General features: G+C 36.4%; 1 protein-coding gene across 1 annotated transcript in view; it reads right to left on the bottom strand.

The window, feature by feature from the left end:
* LPCAT1 (lysophosphatidylcholine acyltransferase 1) overlaps positions 1-15,131 on the bottom strand; it is a 57,126-nt gene that overhangs the window by 28,759 nt on the left and 13,236 nt on the right. Inside the window, exons 5-8 of the mRNA XM_009330434.1 lie at positions 12,643-12,701; positions 7,613-7,647; positions 4,902-4,956; positions 1,333-1,415 (exon numbers count right to left, since the gene is read on the bottom strand). Of these exons, the coding sequence (XP_009328709.1) occupies positions 1,333-1,415; positions 4,902-4,956; positions 7,613-7,647; positions 12,643-12,701 (232 nt within the window). The remainder of the gene's footprint in view (positions 1-1,332; positions 1,416-4,901; positions 4,957-7,612; positions 7,648-12,642; positions 12,702-15,131) is intronic.

Genomic DNA, 15,131 nt, shown 5'->3' with positions numbered 1-15,131 from the left:
CATTCTGACAGTCTTCCCTTTAGACCTGCATCCCACTTCTGCTACCCCAAATGCCTAATTCTTCAGAAGTGGGAGGGAGAAACAAAAGGAAAAGGAAAATCATCTCTCTCCTCCTACGCACACATAGAAGGGAAGGCTTTCAATATGCAGGTTGTTGTAAACCTGTGTAGACTTTCAAAATTTCCCCTTATACCACACAATCCTTGTCATCTGACAGAGTAGAGTTCAGAATGAAGGTTTCATAACACAGCCTTCTACCCAAAGTCTGAGGACAACACTTTCGTGTAGTGCCAGATGACTGTCTTAAATTAACTACAAAAGTCTTTGAGGCCACCACAACTCTGAGACAGGTTGATTCACACAGATCCTTTTGTTTTTTCTTTTGAGAACTGTCTTTTCATACAATGGATTGAGTATTGATCTATTGTTATATTATAGGCCCAACATCCTTAAGGAAACTCTCAGAGCTGGGTTCTGCTTATAAACCAGAGAAGGATTACCAGTTTCTGTCTACAAACTGGCCTTTGGTTGAAACTGATAACTTAGAAATGGAAGAGAAGTTACACAAAGGAAATTAAGATTTCACAGGTTCTTTCAAAATTCAGAGTAGAAAGATTCATAAATCCTTCAAGAGTTATTAATGACCATAGACCTGAGGGTTCTCTGTAAATACTGAAAAGAACATCTACTGACTAATGAAAGATTTACTGAAAGGACAAAAAAATGAATGAACAAGAGAGGTTAATTAAAAATACAACAAAAGAGAATGAAGGTCTGCGTATTTGATGTTAGCTTTATTACACACTATAGACAAGCATTGTTAAGTGTCCTCACATTAACATTCAACTTCAGTTAGTTCTTTGCATTGTATCAGTGCTCTATTTCCAACACAAACAGCTTTCCTGTGCTTTACTGTTTGAAATAACCACAGGCTAACAATGAACACATGAAACTATTATTAACCTCATTAAAAAAGTCATAGCTTAAAAATGCAACTTCAATAGCACAAAATTCAGTTACATTAACTTTCATACAGTTCAACTATACCTTTCTCCCCAGAGGACTAAATACCCACAGCAGCAAGCAGAACCGGCTTGTTACAAGAAGACATGTTAAAAAAGTAAGCAACTCCTACAGTTCCTGCTGTATTTGTGGCTCCCTGGCCTTCTCATAGAGGAAGGCAACTCCTATATAAAACGTTTTGTATACACTACTGCAGACTACAAGCTTCTTTGCAAGCAGGCAACTACACTGACTTGATTTCATGACATCTTCTTGATCCTAAAATTAAAACCACGTATCTATTTTTATTCCATATTACAACATACTTACTCTGCCATTACACGTCTGACGTTATTGGCATATAACACTGGATTTTTTCTTTCTTCTTCTGAAGGAATATACACGGGTAGAAACTGCATACAGAGAACTGAATTATACCAAGAATATTTAACATTTTAAACAACCTCTATTATAGCGCTATGGTGAAAGATGTATAAAGTTTGTTGCTACTTACAAAATTATATTAATAAAAGGACTACTAAAGAAGTAAAAACAGAACTCTTAAATGCTTAAGGATGCATCATACTTCTAGAAATTCATATAACAGTGACCCTGCTCATTTCTTACCTCATGGAGTAGAGTGTTTTATCTTCCTTTCATAAGTGGGACCAGGAATTTTTAAATCATTTAAAAGTATTAGCATTTCCTTGCAAACCCTTCTCTTACATCCTATATTGTTCAGCGCTTTGCAGATAACCAAGAAATGCACCTGCTACATCAACATGGTTCTATAGCTTAAATGTTAAGAATTCAACTTCTCAGGACATCAGGTATTTACACATTTTGAAATCATGTATGACTGCTTAATGTACACATCAGAAGTGTTTTTATCTTCTGTTGGAGGTTTTGAAAAAATTCTCCTTCAAATTGGACACTGGATATTAATACTCAATTGAAATAAAAATTCTAAATAAATGCAGATGGCCACAGAACCACAGAACAGTTGAGGCTGGAAGGGGAAAATTAAACCAGAACTGCTGGAGACCTGCAACAGAAGAGGCAGCTTTCAGAATGGGTTGGCCTATATTAAAAGGCCTTCCAGCTTTTGGCTATGTTTTTAAGTGTTCACTGAAATGTGATGTAAGCCCCAAGACCATGGCCAGACTCACCTATAAAAACCCTCAAAATATCCCATTTCTGTCAAATAACTAACTTCTCAGATAGAAGGAACAAGAAGGGATCACTCCGACTCCCACCCCTGCTCAATACCAGCCAGACAATTCCCTTAGTAGTGCAACACAATGACTCTGTGCACTAAGTGAACAAAATGTTTGTAATCCCGTGGAAAGCTTCTGAAGTAGAAGCCAAATTCGTAATAAGCTTAGTTATATTTCATATAGTTACCTATCAGTAATACAAAATTATGATCCAGAAATTTCACACTGGTCTTTAAAAAAGAAAATAAGAATTGGGAAATAAACATAAAGTTTATCATTTAAGCAAATACTTCTCAAAAACTATGAAGTTAGCTGTATTTTCAGAATTGTATAACGGTATGATCAGCAGTACCGAAAATGCTGCCATTAGATGTTTGTCTAACTGTTTCTCAGAAGTATTCAGTGATGGACAAATCTTTAATTTATTTTGGGTTTTGCTACAGTTTTCCCTATATGCACCACTGCAATTGAGGACATATGACTCCTGTCTTCTAGGTTTACAAACAGGTACACCAGCCTGATGTGATGTAATATACAAAACCACAAAAACTGTGAAGCTAACAGAGACGGAAAGACTGTTCCTTTGAGTTCCAAACCCAATTCTATTTCTTTTATTTTGAATGGCAAATTGCTTCAAGTCATTCATCCAAACACAGAACAAGTTTGAATATGAGGCAATTTCAGAGGTGTCCTACATGTCTGTGCCTAACTGGACAGAAATAGCACATTCATTTCAGCACCACTAACAAAACTAGGAGAAGAACTCTCAGCTGCTGCAGACTGTGATGGATGTACGAACACTGAAGCTGACAGGCCAGCAAAACAAACCTACATGAGCCAAAACAAACTACATGTGCAGGTGATCACATACCCTTTCTTCACACGATTGCTTGCATGCCAGTTCCAAGTACAGGATGGATGGATAGGCAGGCCGATATTTATAGTAACCTATTATAAAGTCTACATACATCCTTGCTTCTCAATATACATGGCTGGATGACATGTATGTCATGCCAGAACATACATTATATGCAGAGAAGTCCAGACTAACAAACTTTGGATCCTGATTGCTGGCTGTTAGACCTTACGAGCGATCATTTAATCAAAAACATACTAAAGTTGCGTTGTTTTGCTGTACACCTCCCTGAGTTATTGGATCTTCAGCAGTAATTCTGGTATCAAGGCTGGTTGGTATTTGCCAGTATCCCTGTGCTGATGGAACAAAGCAGGAATAAAAGCCAACAGACTTTGGAGACCAGGGAAAAAACATGACTTTGAACACAGAACAACTCATTTTCCCTCTACTTTCCTAAATCTGCAGCACTTCCTTACAAAAACAGATTCAACAAGTAGCTCTCAAGTACTCTGCCTCATACTTGTGAGCAGCCTTGCAAACAGCTCTGCTCCTCTACCCGCTGCCAGCTCCTGCTTTAGTATGGAGTATTTCAGAAAGTCACTAGCGCTTTTTGTTTTTTTTAAATAAAGATGACCAAAGATCATAACTTGTCCTTGTGCAAGTTCTCTATGTGCTACAGAAGCTCGGCATCCTGCCAATCAGCTGGTTTGTCTTATCCCTGTGTGAGGCAGTTGCTCCCTGGACCTTCTACCAAAAACAGGCCACTGTTTTGGAAATAAGATTTTTAATTTTTTTTTTTTTAAAGTATACTATTAATAGCTGAAAACATGCAACTAAAGCGATAACACAAACCTCAAATTTCTACAATACATACAACTGTTCACTGGCTGTTACTTTGTGCATTCATTATTTCTGAGAAGAATTTATAGCATAAATAAGTAAACAGAGAGCATAGCAATGATAAATACTGTGATTAGCATATGTTATATGTTACAATAGTAACATATGTGTATGTAAATATGAAATAGTTGTTCTTACTAATTTACCCTGCCATCAGTCAGAGATAAGTAGCTACTTCATTATTAAAAAAATGTAAGCAGAAGAACCGCAGAATATCTGTCAAATATCCTATATAACACCTTTAAAATACCACACTTCTCCACAAAAATGTAGTTACTCTCTGTAAAATGCATAAGGACAGCAGTTTAAAAGGAAAGGTTTTAATTGTTTTCACATTTTCACTACGATAGTCTTCAGCCTTAGGATCACATAGTGTTTTCCTCAAAACAAAGTTAAGAATATACATAAACTTAATTTTTCATTGTGTTTTCCAATTTCACATTCTGAACAGTGCAGCCTAATAAAAAGTTTAGCCAGACATATTAAATAACCTTTCTGGCCTATGAGAAACCACTCACAATTATTTTTCTCTAGAAGATTGTCCTTAGTTTGTACATCAGCATTCACACACTTGGATATCTAACACACAGTTGGTATACTAGCTGGAATAGCAATCAGGCAATTAAGAGACAAGAAATTTCACAAAAGACTCTAAACAGTAAACAGAGTCAGAAATCTATCTACTCAATTTAAATGAATAAGAAAGTAAAGTCTTAAGCCAAGTGGAAAACTGTATTTTGTTATTCCATTTTTAGGCTACATTTTCAGACATGAAAGCCATTTGTCTAAAACATAAGTGGTATTTTAACCTGTTTTTACAGGCTGTGTTAACATATGAAGTTTGAATACAAACTTTTACTGCAGAATTAAGTACAATATTATATATTCTGATATTGCTCAGAATACACTGGGGTTTTTTTACTGACCTCAATTTCCACAGAATTGTGAAACTGACACAAAGTAAGCCACAGAATTTCTAACCTAAAAGGGAAAAAAAAGGAAAAAAGGGTGGAGGAAAAAAATTTACATGTAGAGAAACAGTAGTACATTATGCTCCAAAGTCTTCAAGTAACATTCCTACTTGTAGGTATGATCATATTCAGATACCAAATTAACAGAAAAGGTCTTTGAGAGTACTTCTATACACTACATTCTGTAAGGTGGAACAAAAGCAAATTACACTGAAGTTGCATCTTAAAAGATACCCAAAAGCAGGAAGACAAGCAGTAATATGATATACAGGTACTAACAGATACAGTAAGATATGATGTACGCATAGTGTGTAAAGAAAGAGTAAGTCTGTTTCAGGAAAATGCTGTATTCAGCATAGAGTTGGCAAGATTAATTATAACCACTAAGATTTTATCATTACCTTGGTTTGGAATCAAAGTTCATTACACTTCAGAAGTCTGTTAATGAAATGCAGTACATGTGTTTTAGTAGCCTAAGACACAAGATACTGGAATAAACTTGACCTTAGAAAGCAGTAAGATTCAAATCCAGGAGAGGATTTAGTAAGCCTAAATTAGGGAGCAGCATCAGTAGCCACATTTTATACACTATCTAGGTAGTTACAGCAGTCAGTCACTGTGAGGGGAGGGCTGGTCAAAATCCTCTTAGATAGATAAAGTGCAGTTCCTAGAATCAACACCCTACTCATTTTGCTATACACTCATTCAGGGATGCAACACATTTTCTTTTTTCCCCTTCTTTCCTACCGAACTTCCAACACATTAAAGCAAAGAAAAGGAGCAAGAACAACAGTGGAATTTGTGATTTGAAGTTTACGCCACTGACAGGAAATGTGAAAGTCTGGTTTCTAGGTCCTTGACCAAGAGCGTTAAAAAAACCCAGAAAGTTACAAGTAAACTTTTCTCTCTGCCAACTCTCTGTAATCCTCAAAGATTAATCCTTCAATTATAAATATCAATTTAAAAAAACTGATAGAACCTGTAACTAACTCAAGTCCCATGTAGAGAAAATTTAAGTTGTATGCTATAGTCAATCTTTGTTTTCAAGGTAGAGTCAGTTCATCTGCTCTGAATACTGTCAAACTAGTAAAAACATTACTTTCCATAAGTGGAAGAAAGTGTATAGTTTCCATGTGATGAGTTTTCAATCCATTTTATAGGCTACATCAACTTTGAACAGAATACTCCTGGATACACCAACATTTCTAGACTAAGTTTTGGCTAACACTATGACAGCAGAAGAGAGACATTGGCTGAGAAAGTGAAAACTGTATCAGTCTTAACAGTATTTTCTGCTAAAACATCAGAAATACATTTTAGGTCACTCAGGAGAATTAATCCTAATTAAGTAAAGCTGTAATTTAAACTGACCCAGTGAATTTGCATAACATCACATGCTGCCTCAGATTCTGATTCAGCTTTAATTTAATTAAACTTTATTAGCAGAAGTCAGCACTTCCAAATAAGGGTTTTTGTACACATTGAAGTGATCTGAGGCAACACATCTACAAGTTCCTTTCCTCTTCTTCTTCCTCCTTCTATGTGTTCTTGACTCCTCAGGTAGGACACTAAGCCAGAAGTAAGCTACTCACCTTTCTCCCCTCTGGCTGAGTTAATTTGCTAGATGAACTGCAGTGCAAATGCAAGGGAAGAGGTAGGAACTCACAAGGAGAGAACAGAAATCCTTCCACGCAGTAAATGCTGCAGTACCTACTTACTTTAGACACTATCATGGATTCATCTACTTCCAACGTGATGATTTAACTGAGAGCTGAACCTTTAAAAGTGATCAATGATTTCCTCAAGTCTCCAAATCTAGATGCATCCTTAATTAGGCCTGGTTCCTAGTCCATTTGAAGGTGCAAAATTAATTTAGAATTTTGGCTAATCCCAATGGTTTCCTCGTTACTACTGAAATATAGGATCTCAGGTGGGACATTCAAAATAATAGTTCCCAAGGAGGAGGCTAATGGCAAGCCATTTACCATAGAAACCAACTCCCCTTTACTTAGGGTTCAAAATTTCTTGTTTTGATCTTCATCTAAACATTTCAGAACTTCTACTCCAACCCCAACATGAAAATAATACTAAAAAAAATTTTTTTTTAAACAAGCAAGAACTGCTTCATTTAGTATTTTACATTACATGAATTTGCTAAGAAACCTCTAGAATAACATTTTGTTTAAAAAAAATAAAAAAGCGAAGTTACATTCAGGCAAGATAATGGAAACAGTATCTCCAAATTCCCTGTGTGGGTTGACTGTTTCTGTGGGACTAGACTGATTTCAAAAAAATAGCCATACAGATTTTATACAGAAGCACACCAAAGTGATTTGCAGGCAATAAAATCCATAGAGCAGAAGCAAGTTGTTTTACTTCAGGTACCTGGCTAAAAAAAAAAAAAAATTTTTTTTGAAATAAAAACCTAAAATCCATTCTGCAAACCACCAGAATCATAGCAGCAGAATTACACTGTTCATACCTGGATTCCTCTAACTAAATATTATCATAATTGGGGAACAATAGATAAAAGACACAAATTAATCCCAAAGAATAATCCAATAACCAGCAATTACTACTTGCCTGTATATGCCTATAAGACATGTAAATAAAAACTAATGAAGGAAAGCAATCATGATATAAGCAATAAAGCATAAACCACTTACGCTCCTGGCCCTTGCCATGTCCAAGTGATTGTATCCTAAGAAAAGAAGCATGACAGTTGCAATTAATTATTGTACTTCAAACTTTTCTTACATTATAGATAGTATAACTGATGACATACGACTAAAAGGTTTTCATGGAAACTTCAGTACCCTCTTTGCAAAAGTTCTTAGCCCCAACAGGAATCAGCCTACCTTTTATGTAGCTAGGAAATACCCAGTAACCAGCTCTTAAACACAGAGTATCTATATTCATAAAACATTTAAAGATCCAGGGATTCTTCAAATGCTGTTAGCCTTGGAAAAGAAAGTTATTTACTGTAAGCTGATGTTCCTTGGCATGCATAGTCCATGTGTATTTTCCTAACCCATCCTGCTCAACAGGGTGTCCCTCAAGTGTCCCTACACTTTACCTGGACCTCCCAGCAATAGATATGAACACTCTGTAACACTTCTGCAGTGTTTGGAACCTGTGGAGATGGCTGAAAGGGAGTCTGCTCAACTGACGTAAAGCAGTAGGACAAGTAAGACCTTACGTCTTACCTCAAAACAGTATTTTTCCAGTTGCCTTTAGTCACAGACAGCATACATCCACCTACCTGATCCAAGAATCAAAAGGTACATTATAAGACATCTAAACCCACCAATTTACTCTGGGGCAAGACCAGCAGCACTGTTAGATGGCCCAGATGAACAGTGTGTAAAACACTAAGAGAGGACAAATAGCAAAAGAAGTGAACAAGATGCAAACAGCAAAAAGGGAACCGAGACCTGGAAACAAGTATGTAACAGGTGATAAGAAGGAATATGACAGTAAAGGTCATCACATTTTTAACTGGAAGACTAAGAAAACAGCAGAGGAAAAAACTGCGATACTTGGAGACTAGATTTAAGTGTAGAAGTAAGAATCCAAAAAACCTGAAAATTAGTTCCAAGCTATTGTTCTGACCAACTGGGAAAAAAAAATGGACAAGTCATTAACGGAAAGACAAGAGGACTCTCTAAATTCAGGTTTCTAGAAGATGAGATCAGAAAGATATTTCTATCAACCTACTGAAAGTGCTCCAGTTCAGTTCTTTGTTACCATCCAAAACCATTTTAGAGAGTTTAGGGGCTCACATGTGCCATGATATTGAAAAATCAAGTCAAACTCCTGTTTTAATTACCATTTAGAGCAAAAGACTGTCACAAGTAAAAATGAAAGCAAGCAACACATCCATAAAAGGTGAAAAATGTGATTAGTGTGATTGATCAACAGCTTGGAATAAGGACAATATATCAACGAAGGACAACTAAAAATTTAAATATTGACTTTCAACAATTACTTTAAATCAAACAAAATATGATAAAGAACGATTTCATCCCTAGGAATCAACATACATGCATGAAAACATACTTCTCCATGTAATGATCTTGTAGAACTTTAATGTCTATAGTTTTACTGTTAAACTGTTTCAGGCAGTTTTGATGTGTGTCTGAGAATACTGCAAGTCAGTCCTGTAAGAAATGCCCAATGTGAATGTCTCAGCAGACGTGCATGCTTTTTCTCATCGAGAACATGAAGGTGCAGCAGGGATGACTACTATAAATGCTACATAGTGGAAGACAGGATTCTGTTCTGCAAGAGGCAGACCTATTTTGTAGGAGACTCCTGCTAGCCTATCCAATATTTTCATGATAAAAACAGCAAGCAAAAGACGTGAAGTGGTATTTTCTGTACCTAGTTTAGATACCTTTTACATTTAAACACAGCTACCAGGCTGTGGCTTATGGACAGCATTCACTTTGATAGCATTCTGAGTACACTTAGAAACTTTTCCATCTAGATAATGAATCCTTTGAATTGTGTAGAAGTACATCTTCCATATAATTTGTAGTTGACACAAGAAGATACTGAGAATCATGCCAAGCTTCAAACAGCAGATTGGCTGTGTTTTGACATGCTCAATCAACCCTGATACACCAAAGCTGCACAAGAGATGCTGCCAAACCTCTTATCAAATAGCAGTTACCTGTGGAAGACACTTGGACATAAAAATACATTTTAAATGGCTCTGTGATATTTAAACAGGTATATAGCCTTTCATAATCATCAGCACTCTGACAGAAAATTCAAATGAAGGAAAAGGTGTATACACGAAGAAAATGAGTGTAAAAATGAGTTGCAAAAAGGATTGCTGTAGAACCTATGGATGGAGACATTAGAGCATTTCTTTTAACTAGAATATACGTAATAGCTGTCTAGCATCCAATAGGCAAAATGGTACAAAACTAGACAAACAGGAGCAAATTTTGAATTTCATGTCTAAACAACATTAAGCCTTACAATTTCTTTCTGTTCATGCATCAAGAAGAGCAAACTAACATACTACTCCTAAAGAAATATCGACATAGGACCAGAGGCATCACCTACTGCAAACAATCACAAGCCCAAAGAAGAAAGGTATTCAGGTGGCAAACCTGACTAGAAACAGAGTTCTTCATGGCAACCAGAACTAGATTTATTTGCTAGAAGAGAACTGAATTTACATCATCATTTTTTGCCACGTTTCAGTCCACTGCAGAACAGCAGTATTTTACCTAGTTCTTGAATAGAGTACAAGGAAATAAACATGTAAGAGTGCATACACCTACTACATTCACACCAGGCTCTGATCTCCAAAAGCCTCCCAAAACAGTCAGCTGCACTCAAGTCCAAGACTGTTCCCATCTGTACTGTGGAACTCAGAGCTCTGAAGGTAGAACAAAGAAGGCAGTTCAAGCTAAAAGCAGTGGGGTGACTGCACACAACGCATAACTGGAATTCACTGGCTAAGCAAAGATCTTAAGAAATTCCTTTCTAAACCTAAAATTATAATATGTAGCAGTCAAACAAGGCAACAAACGGGAAGCCAGAGACAATTAAAGTTAGCTAGAAATGCTTAGTTTATGAAAAACAATGTTGTTATCTCCCTACTCTGCTGCTCTTACTTGCTACCTAACTCTTAACTGCATCCTAACCAAAATAAATCTCACCTTCACATATCACATCATACTCCTCCTTCTTCTCCTAATTCTAACTTTGCTGCAACTCATCTGCAGCCCCCAAGCTAATGTAAAAATTAAATAGTAATAGCAATTATTCTCCCCCCCATTAACACTTAGTGGAAGTAGACCGTAGGAGGTTAAATGACTCAGTATGGCACTGAAAACCTAAGTGTTTTACTTTTTCCTAATACTTTTAATTGCCGTAAAGTTCCATACACAGATTCAGGCCAACTCCAATGGGTATCTATATAAATATTTACAGGATTTTTTATGACATTTTGCAATAATATAAAAATGCATGAACATTTTCATTAAAATTTACATTGATTTACCTCAATGTAAAAAGCTCATTATTTCTGTTAATAGAGTATTAGGAATTGTTAATATTAGTTTACAAACATTGCATATTATGTACTACAGGCAATAAGGACATTTCAGTATGAGAATGAATTTTTGAAGGTACTTGCAAATTAATGTTTGATAGCTTTACATTGTTTGATATTGTTATAAATACGTTTACGATTAACCAAAAGTAGCAAGGTATATTAAGTATGACATAAGGCACATGCATATTTGCAATTTAAACTGGCAGTGCAATAAAGGTTTAAAAATATTTTTAGAAAAGAATCTTTCTTCTTGAAAATAAAACAATTATGTAATAAAAAGTCCCAGGCAACCTACTACAATGCAATTAATACTATGCGAGCGTAACAGGCTGCTATACTTGTCACAGCATCTGCAAAGATCATTTTGGGGTTTGTTACTGCAAACTAGTTGACTGCCATCACACTGTGTCTCAGTCAAGAGCAAGTGATGGTCTATGTATATTAACCTTGCTTAGGTTCTTTTATTTTTAGATCAAGCATATGTTTTCTATCAATCCATAAACTGACAGAAAGAACAATGGATGGAAACACTTTAAAACATAAGCACTCAGGTACCAAGAGGAAACAAAATCCTTCCTTAGATCGAGGGGTTGTTAATGGGCTAGTCAAAGAGAGGTGACATGAGATCTTCTGATGTGACATGCATCAGCAAAGAGGCAAGGTAGTCCTTATTTTACTTCTGACACTCCTCCCATCCTCCCCTAAATAACTTCTATTTTTGAAGGGGACAGACTGGACCTGAAAACAGCCCCAAAGGGCTCAAAAAGAAACTTTAAGTAAAAAAGCTAGCAAAGTTCACTAGGAAGCATCTTCTAATTAATCAAGGAATGTAGACAGACAAGTTTCTGGCTGCAGCAGGAGAGGAAAGTAATCTGCATCAGGCAAACTGAATAATAATATTAAAAAAAAAATCCCTCTTCTGTGCTTTCTTGTAGGCTTGATCTTGAAGTAGATCAAGTGAGCTTTGTCTTCATTCATTTGCCTATATCTTTACAAGCATTTGTAACAATTGTTTAATTTAGATATTGTAAATAAACACTAGAATTTGCATGTATAATTTACGTGAATCTCGTTTATATTGAAGGACTACTCCAAATTAGCTAGTGTCTAGCGTTCCTTAGCCAAGTGCACAGTGAATGTGGAACATGGACAATGAGACATCTTACAAAGGTGCCGAGGTCCCCAACACATTATTCTATTATCATTTAGCTAGTTGCGTTAATTTGTGACTAATACCCCCACAGGCAGGAGGTGCAGAAGCATCTTCCAGCAATAAATGATATTAAGAAAACTCTCCAGCACACACTGCAGTAACAGGGAGCACATGGGAACACAGATCCTAGGCAGAAATAGACATTTGTCTTGTCATTTGTACAGTACTTCTTGTAACAACCTGAACAACTTTCAGAGCATTGTTTTAAAGGAGTAACTTAATAAAAGCAGAAACATTTAAACTGTCTCAGTTAAGACTATTTATATTGCTAGAGGCTTAAGGAATGCATACTTAGCATTTACTAATGCTTTCCAAATTTATTAATCTAATTATCTAACCTAAAAGATTACAGAAGTGCCAAAGTATTTAGAGGAAAATGCCCCATATTTACTGCAAGCTGAACTTACCAGTTTGTTTGGATAACGTAAAACCACTGGCTGTACAGGAACTCCAGGAATAAACGCTCCTAGAAGGCACATATGACACATCATTACTTTATAGTGCACTTTGGTACAGAAGAAATCTATTGCAGTAAAGAAAAAATTATACAATTACTGGGCTGATATGCATAGGAATTAGTTGATAGTGAAAAAATACGATCCAAAAGTAGCCTCAAAAGTAATCTAAAAAGCAAGCACTGAAGAATGACAATGTATACCCATCTTTTCAGAAGATAAATTAAGAATGTTTGATTGCATTCTCTAAATTATCCTCTACCGCTTACATAAGTTGTCATATACGCAAGTCAAAGACCAGTACCAAATTCAGCTTGATAAATAATTAAAAAAATAGGAGTAATGTGCAAGACAGTTAAGTCAATATATTCCCTGTGGTCAACAGTATTTTTTGGTGAAGAACCTAAGCTTTCTTATGCAAGAGCAGCTTTCTATTTTTAACTACGTACCATCGATTTATAGGAAATCTATCATCTCTGAAGTAACAGAATTAATTTAACTTCTTTTCTCCCACCTTAATTCCCTTCAGAAGGGCTTATTTGTTTATTCTGTAGCTATGGAAAATCTAATAGTTAGAAAGTATTGAACTAGAGCTACTGTACAGAAGTATTGCTTCATTTCATATGAAAATTATAGTTCTGATAAATAAATAGCACAAGATCTGATAAATGTCATTTGCTAATCATTTTCTTGGTTTCTAGCACAAAGATTGGCTAAGCATGATAACTATCTTGCTCAAGATTTCTCTAAACATCCTTATCTCACGAAAACAACTATTAAAGACAGTCTTTACTATGTTTTTTATAGCAATTTACCAAGTTCTGCCTAATATTTCGATTAAAATTAAGAACTGAATGATGGAAGAATACTGTATTCTTAGCACTACATTTGCTTTACAGAATAATTGCATAGATGTAAAAGATGTAATTGTTAATGGAGTATAAACATCTTCAAATGAAAGTTGTCCGAATGGGATCCTGCAGAGATTTGGTTCTTGGCCCAGTGGTACTTCCTAGTCAGTCTCCAAAAACAACAGCCCAGGCAACTTTTGAAAGAATCCAGAGACGACAAAATCTGAGTGGTAGATGACAAAACCACCACTTAAACAGAACTAGACTAGCTTGCCTGTATGACTAGCTTGCACGAACACAAAACCAAAAAACGGCGTAGCAAGAGCAAGGAGTGAAGGCCATATGAGTAGAATGGGGAAAGGCATCCTGAAAGCAGTTACTTGAATAGACACCTAACATAATTTGATGTAAGTGAGGAATTTTGAGGCAAAGGATTTCTGGTAGGCTGGATGGATACAGAAGCAGGTTCCAGTAGGAAAAGTGAGACAGTCAAGAGGCAGACAGCAGCACGTACTAGACCAGAGGAGAGGAAGATAGAGTGGGGATTTGAGGCAGAAGGTATATGGTGCCTGGAATGTCTATGGCACAGAGGGAGGGGAGGAAATCAGAGGTTTAATGAAGGACTCTTCAAAGCATAGCCAGGATTCAGGGAGAGGGAGAGGGAGAGTAAAGAGCGAAGGAAGTGGATGTTCTCCTAACCACCACTCATTCATGTAAAAAGGCAAGAGCTGAGAGGGGAGGAAGAAAAGCTTTTTGAATGTTTGTTCAGGAGACGATACTGAGATTCCTTTAGCGAAATGAACCAGTGCAAGGAATCACAATGCTGACTCGCTGCATGATATTCTAATAGTGATATGTAAGTTGTAAGCAACACAAAATATAAGACACACAGTAAGACCAGAACACAATGAGCTAGGCAGAAACCTACGAAGAGTCAAAAAAACACATTCACAACTGCATTGCTCACTGCAGTCTCCTCATTCCCCATCTCCCTACCTACATCCTAAAGGCAGGTTTACCTTAAACACTGGTGGTTCACTATTGCAGTAAAGAAAAAACTGTTCACTGCAGTGTTGGCATTTCTCCCTGTTGTAACTGCAGTTTACAGCTGCAACAACGTTCAGTGTTATACTCTCTACTAATTTGATAAGCTAAAAGGGTGATACTAACTGAAAAGAGCTTAGAACGTGGGTGCTAAATAAAAAAGAGATTGTAAAAAATGACAGCCTCTGTTAACATTGCTATACTGGCAAGATTCTTGTGCCATCTTCACCAGAACGCAACTCAACAGAAGAGTTCGAGAGGAATCAACCACATACAACACAGCAACAAATGCTGCAGCAGCCCGAAATAGATACACGCTGATACCTTAAGCTTTTATAGTGTATCTAAATGCTGCATGACAGACCCAAAATAGGAAATGGAGGGGGGAGGGGGGAAAAAAAAAAAAGGAAAAAGCAACAACGACAAACAAAAACCCAGTAAGAAACATCAGTCCTCCAGCTCATATGCATCTCAGAAGCCAAGAAAAAATACGAATTATCTAAAACATTTTTGCTCAACAGTGGAACTACAATCCTTTTGTAGCAT

Source organism: Pygoscelis adeliae, unplaced genomic scaffold, assembly GCF_000699105.1.
Source record: "Pygoscelis adeliae isolate BGI_AS28 unplaced genomic scaffold, ASM69910v1 Scaffold78, whole genome shotgun sequence".
NCBI lineage: Eukaryota > Metazoa > Chordata > Aves > Sphenisciformes > Spheniscidae > Pygoscelis > Pygoscelis adeliae.
This window is presented reverse-complemented; position numbering and strand designations above follow the sequence as displayed.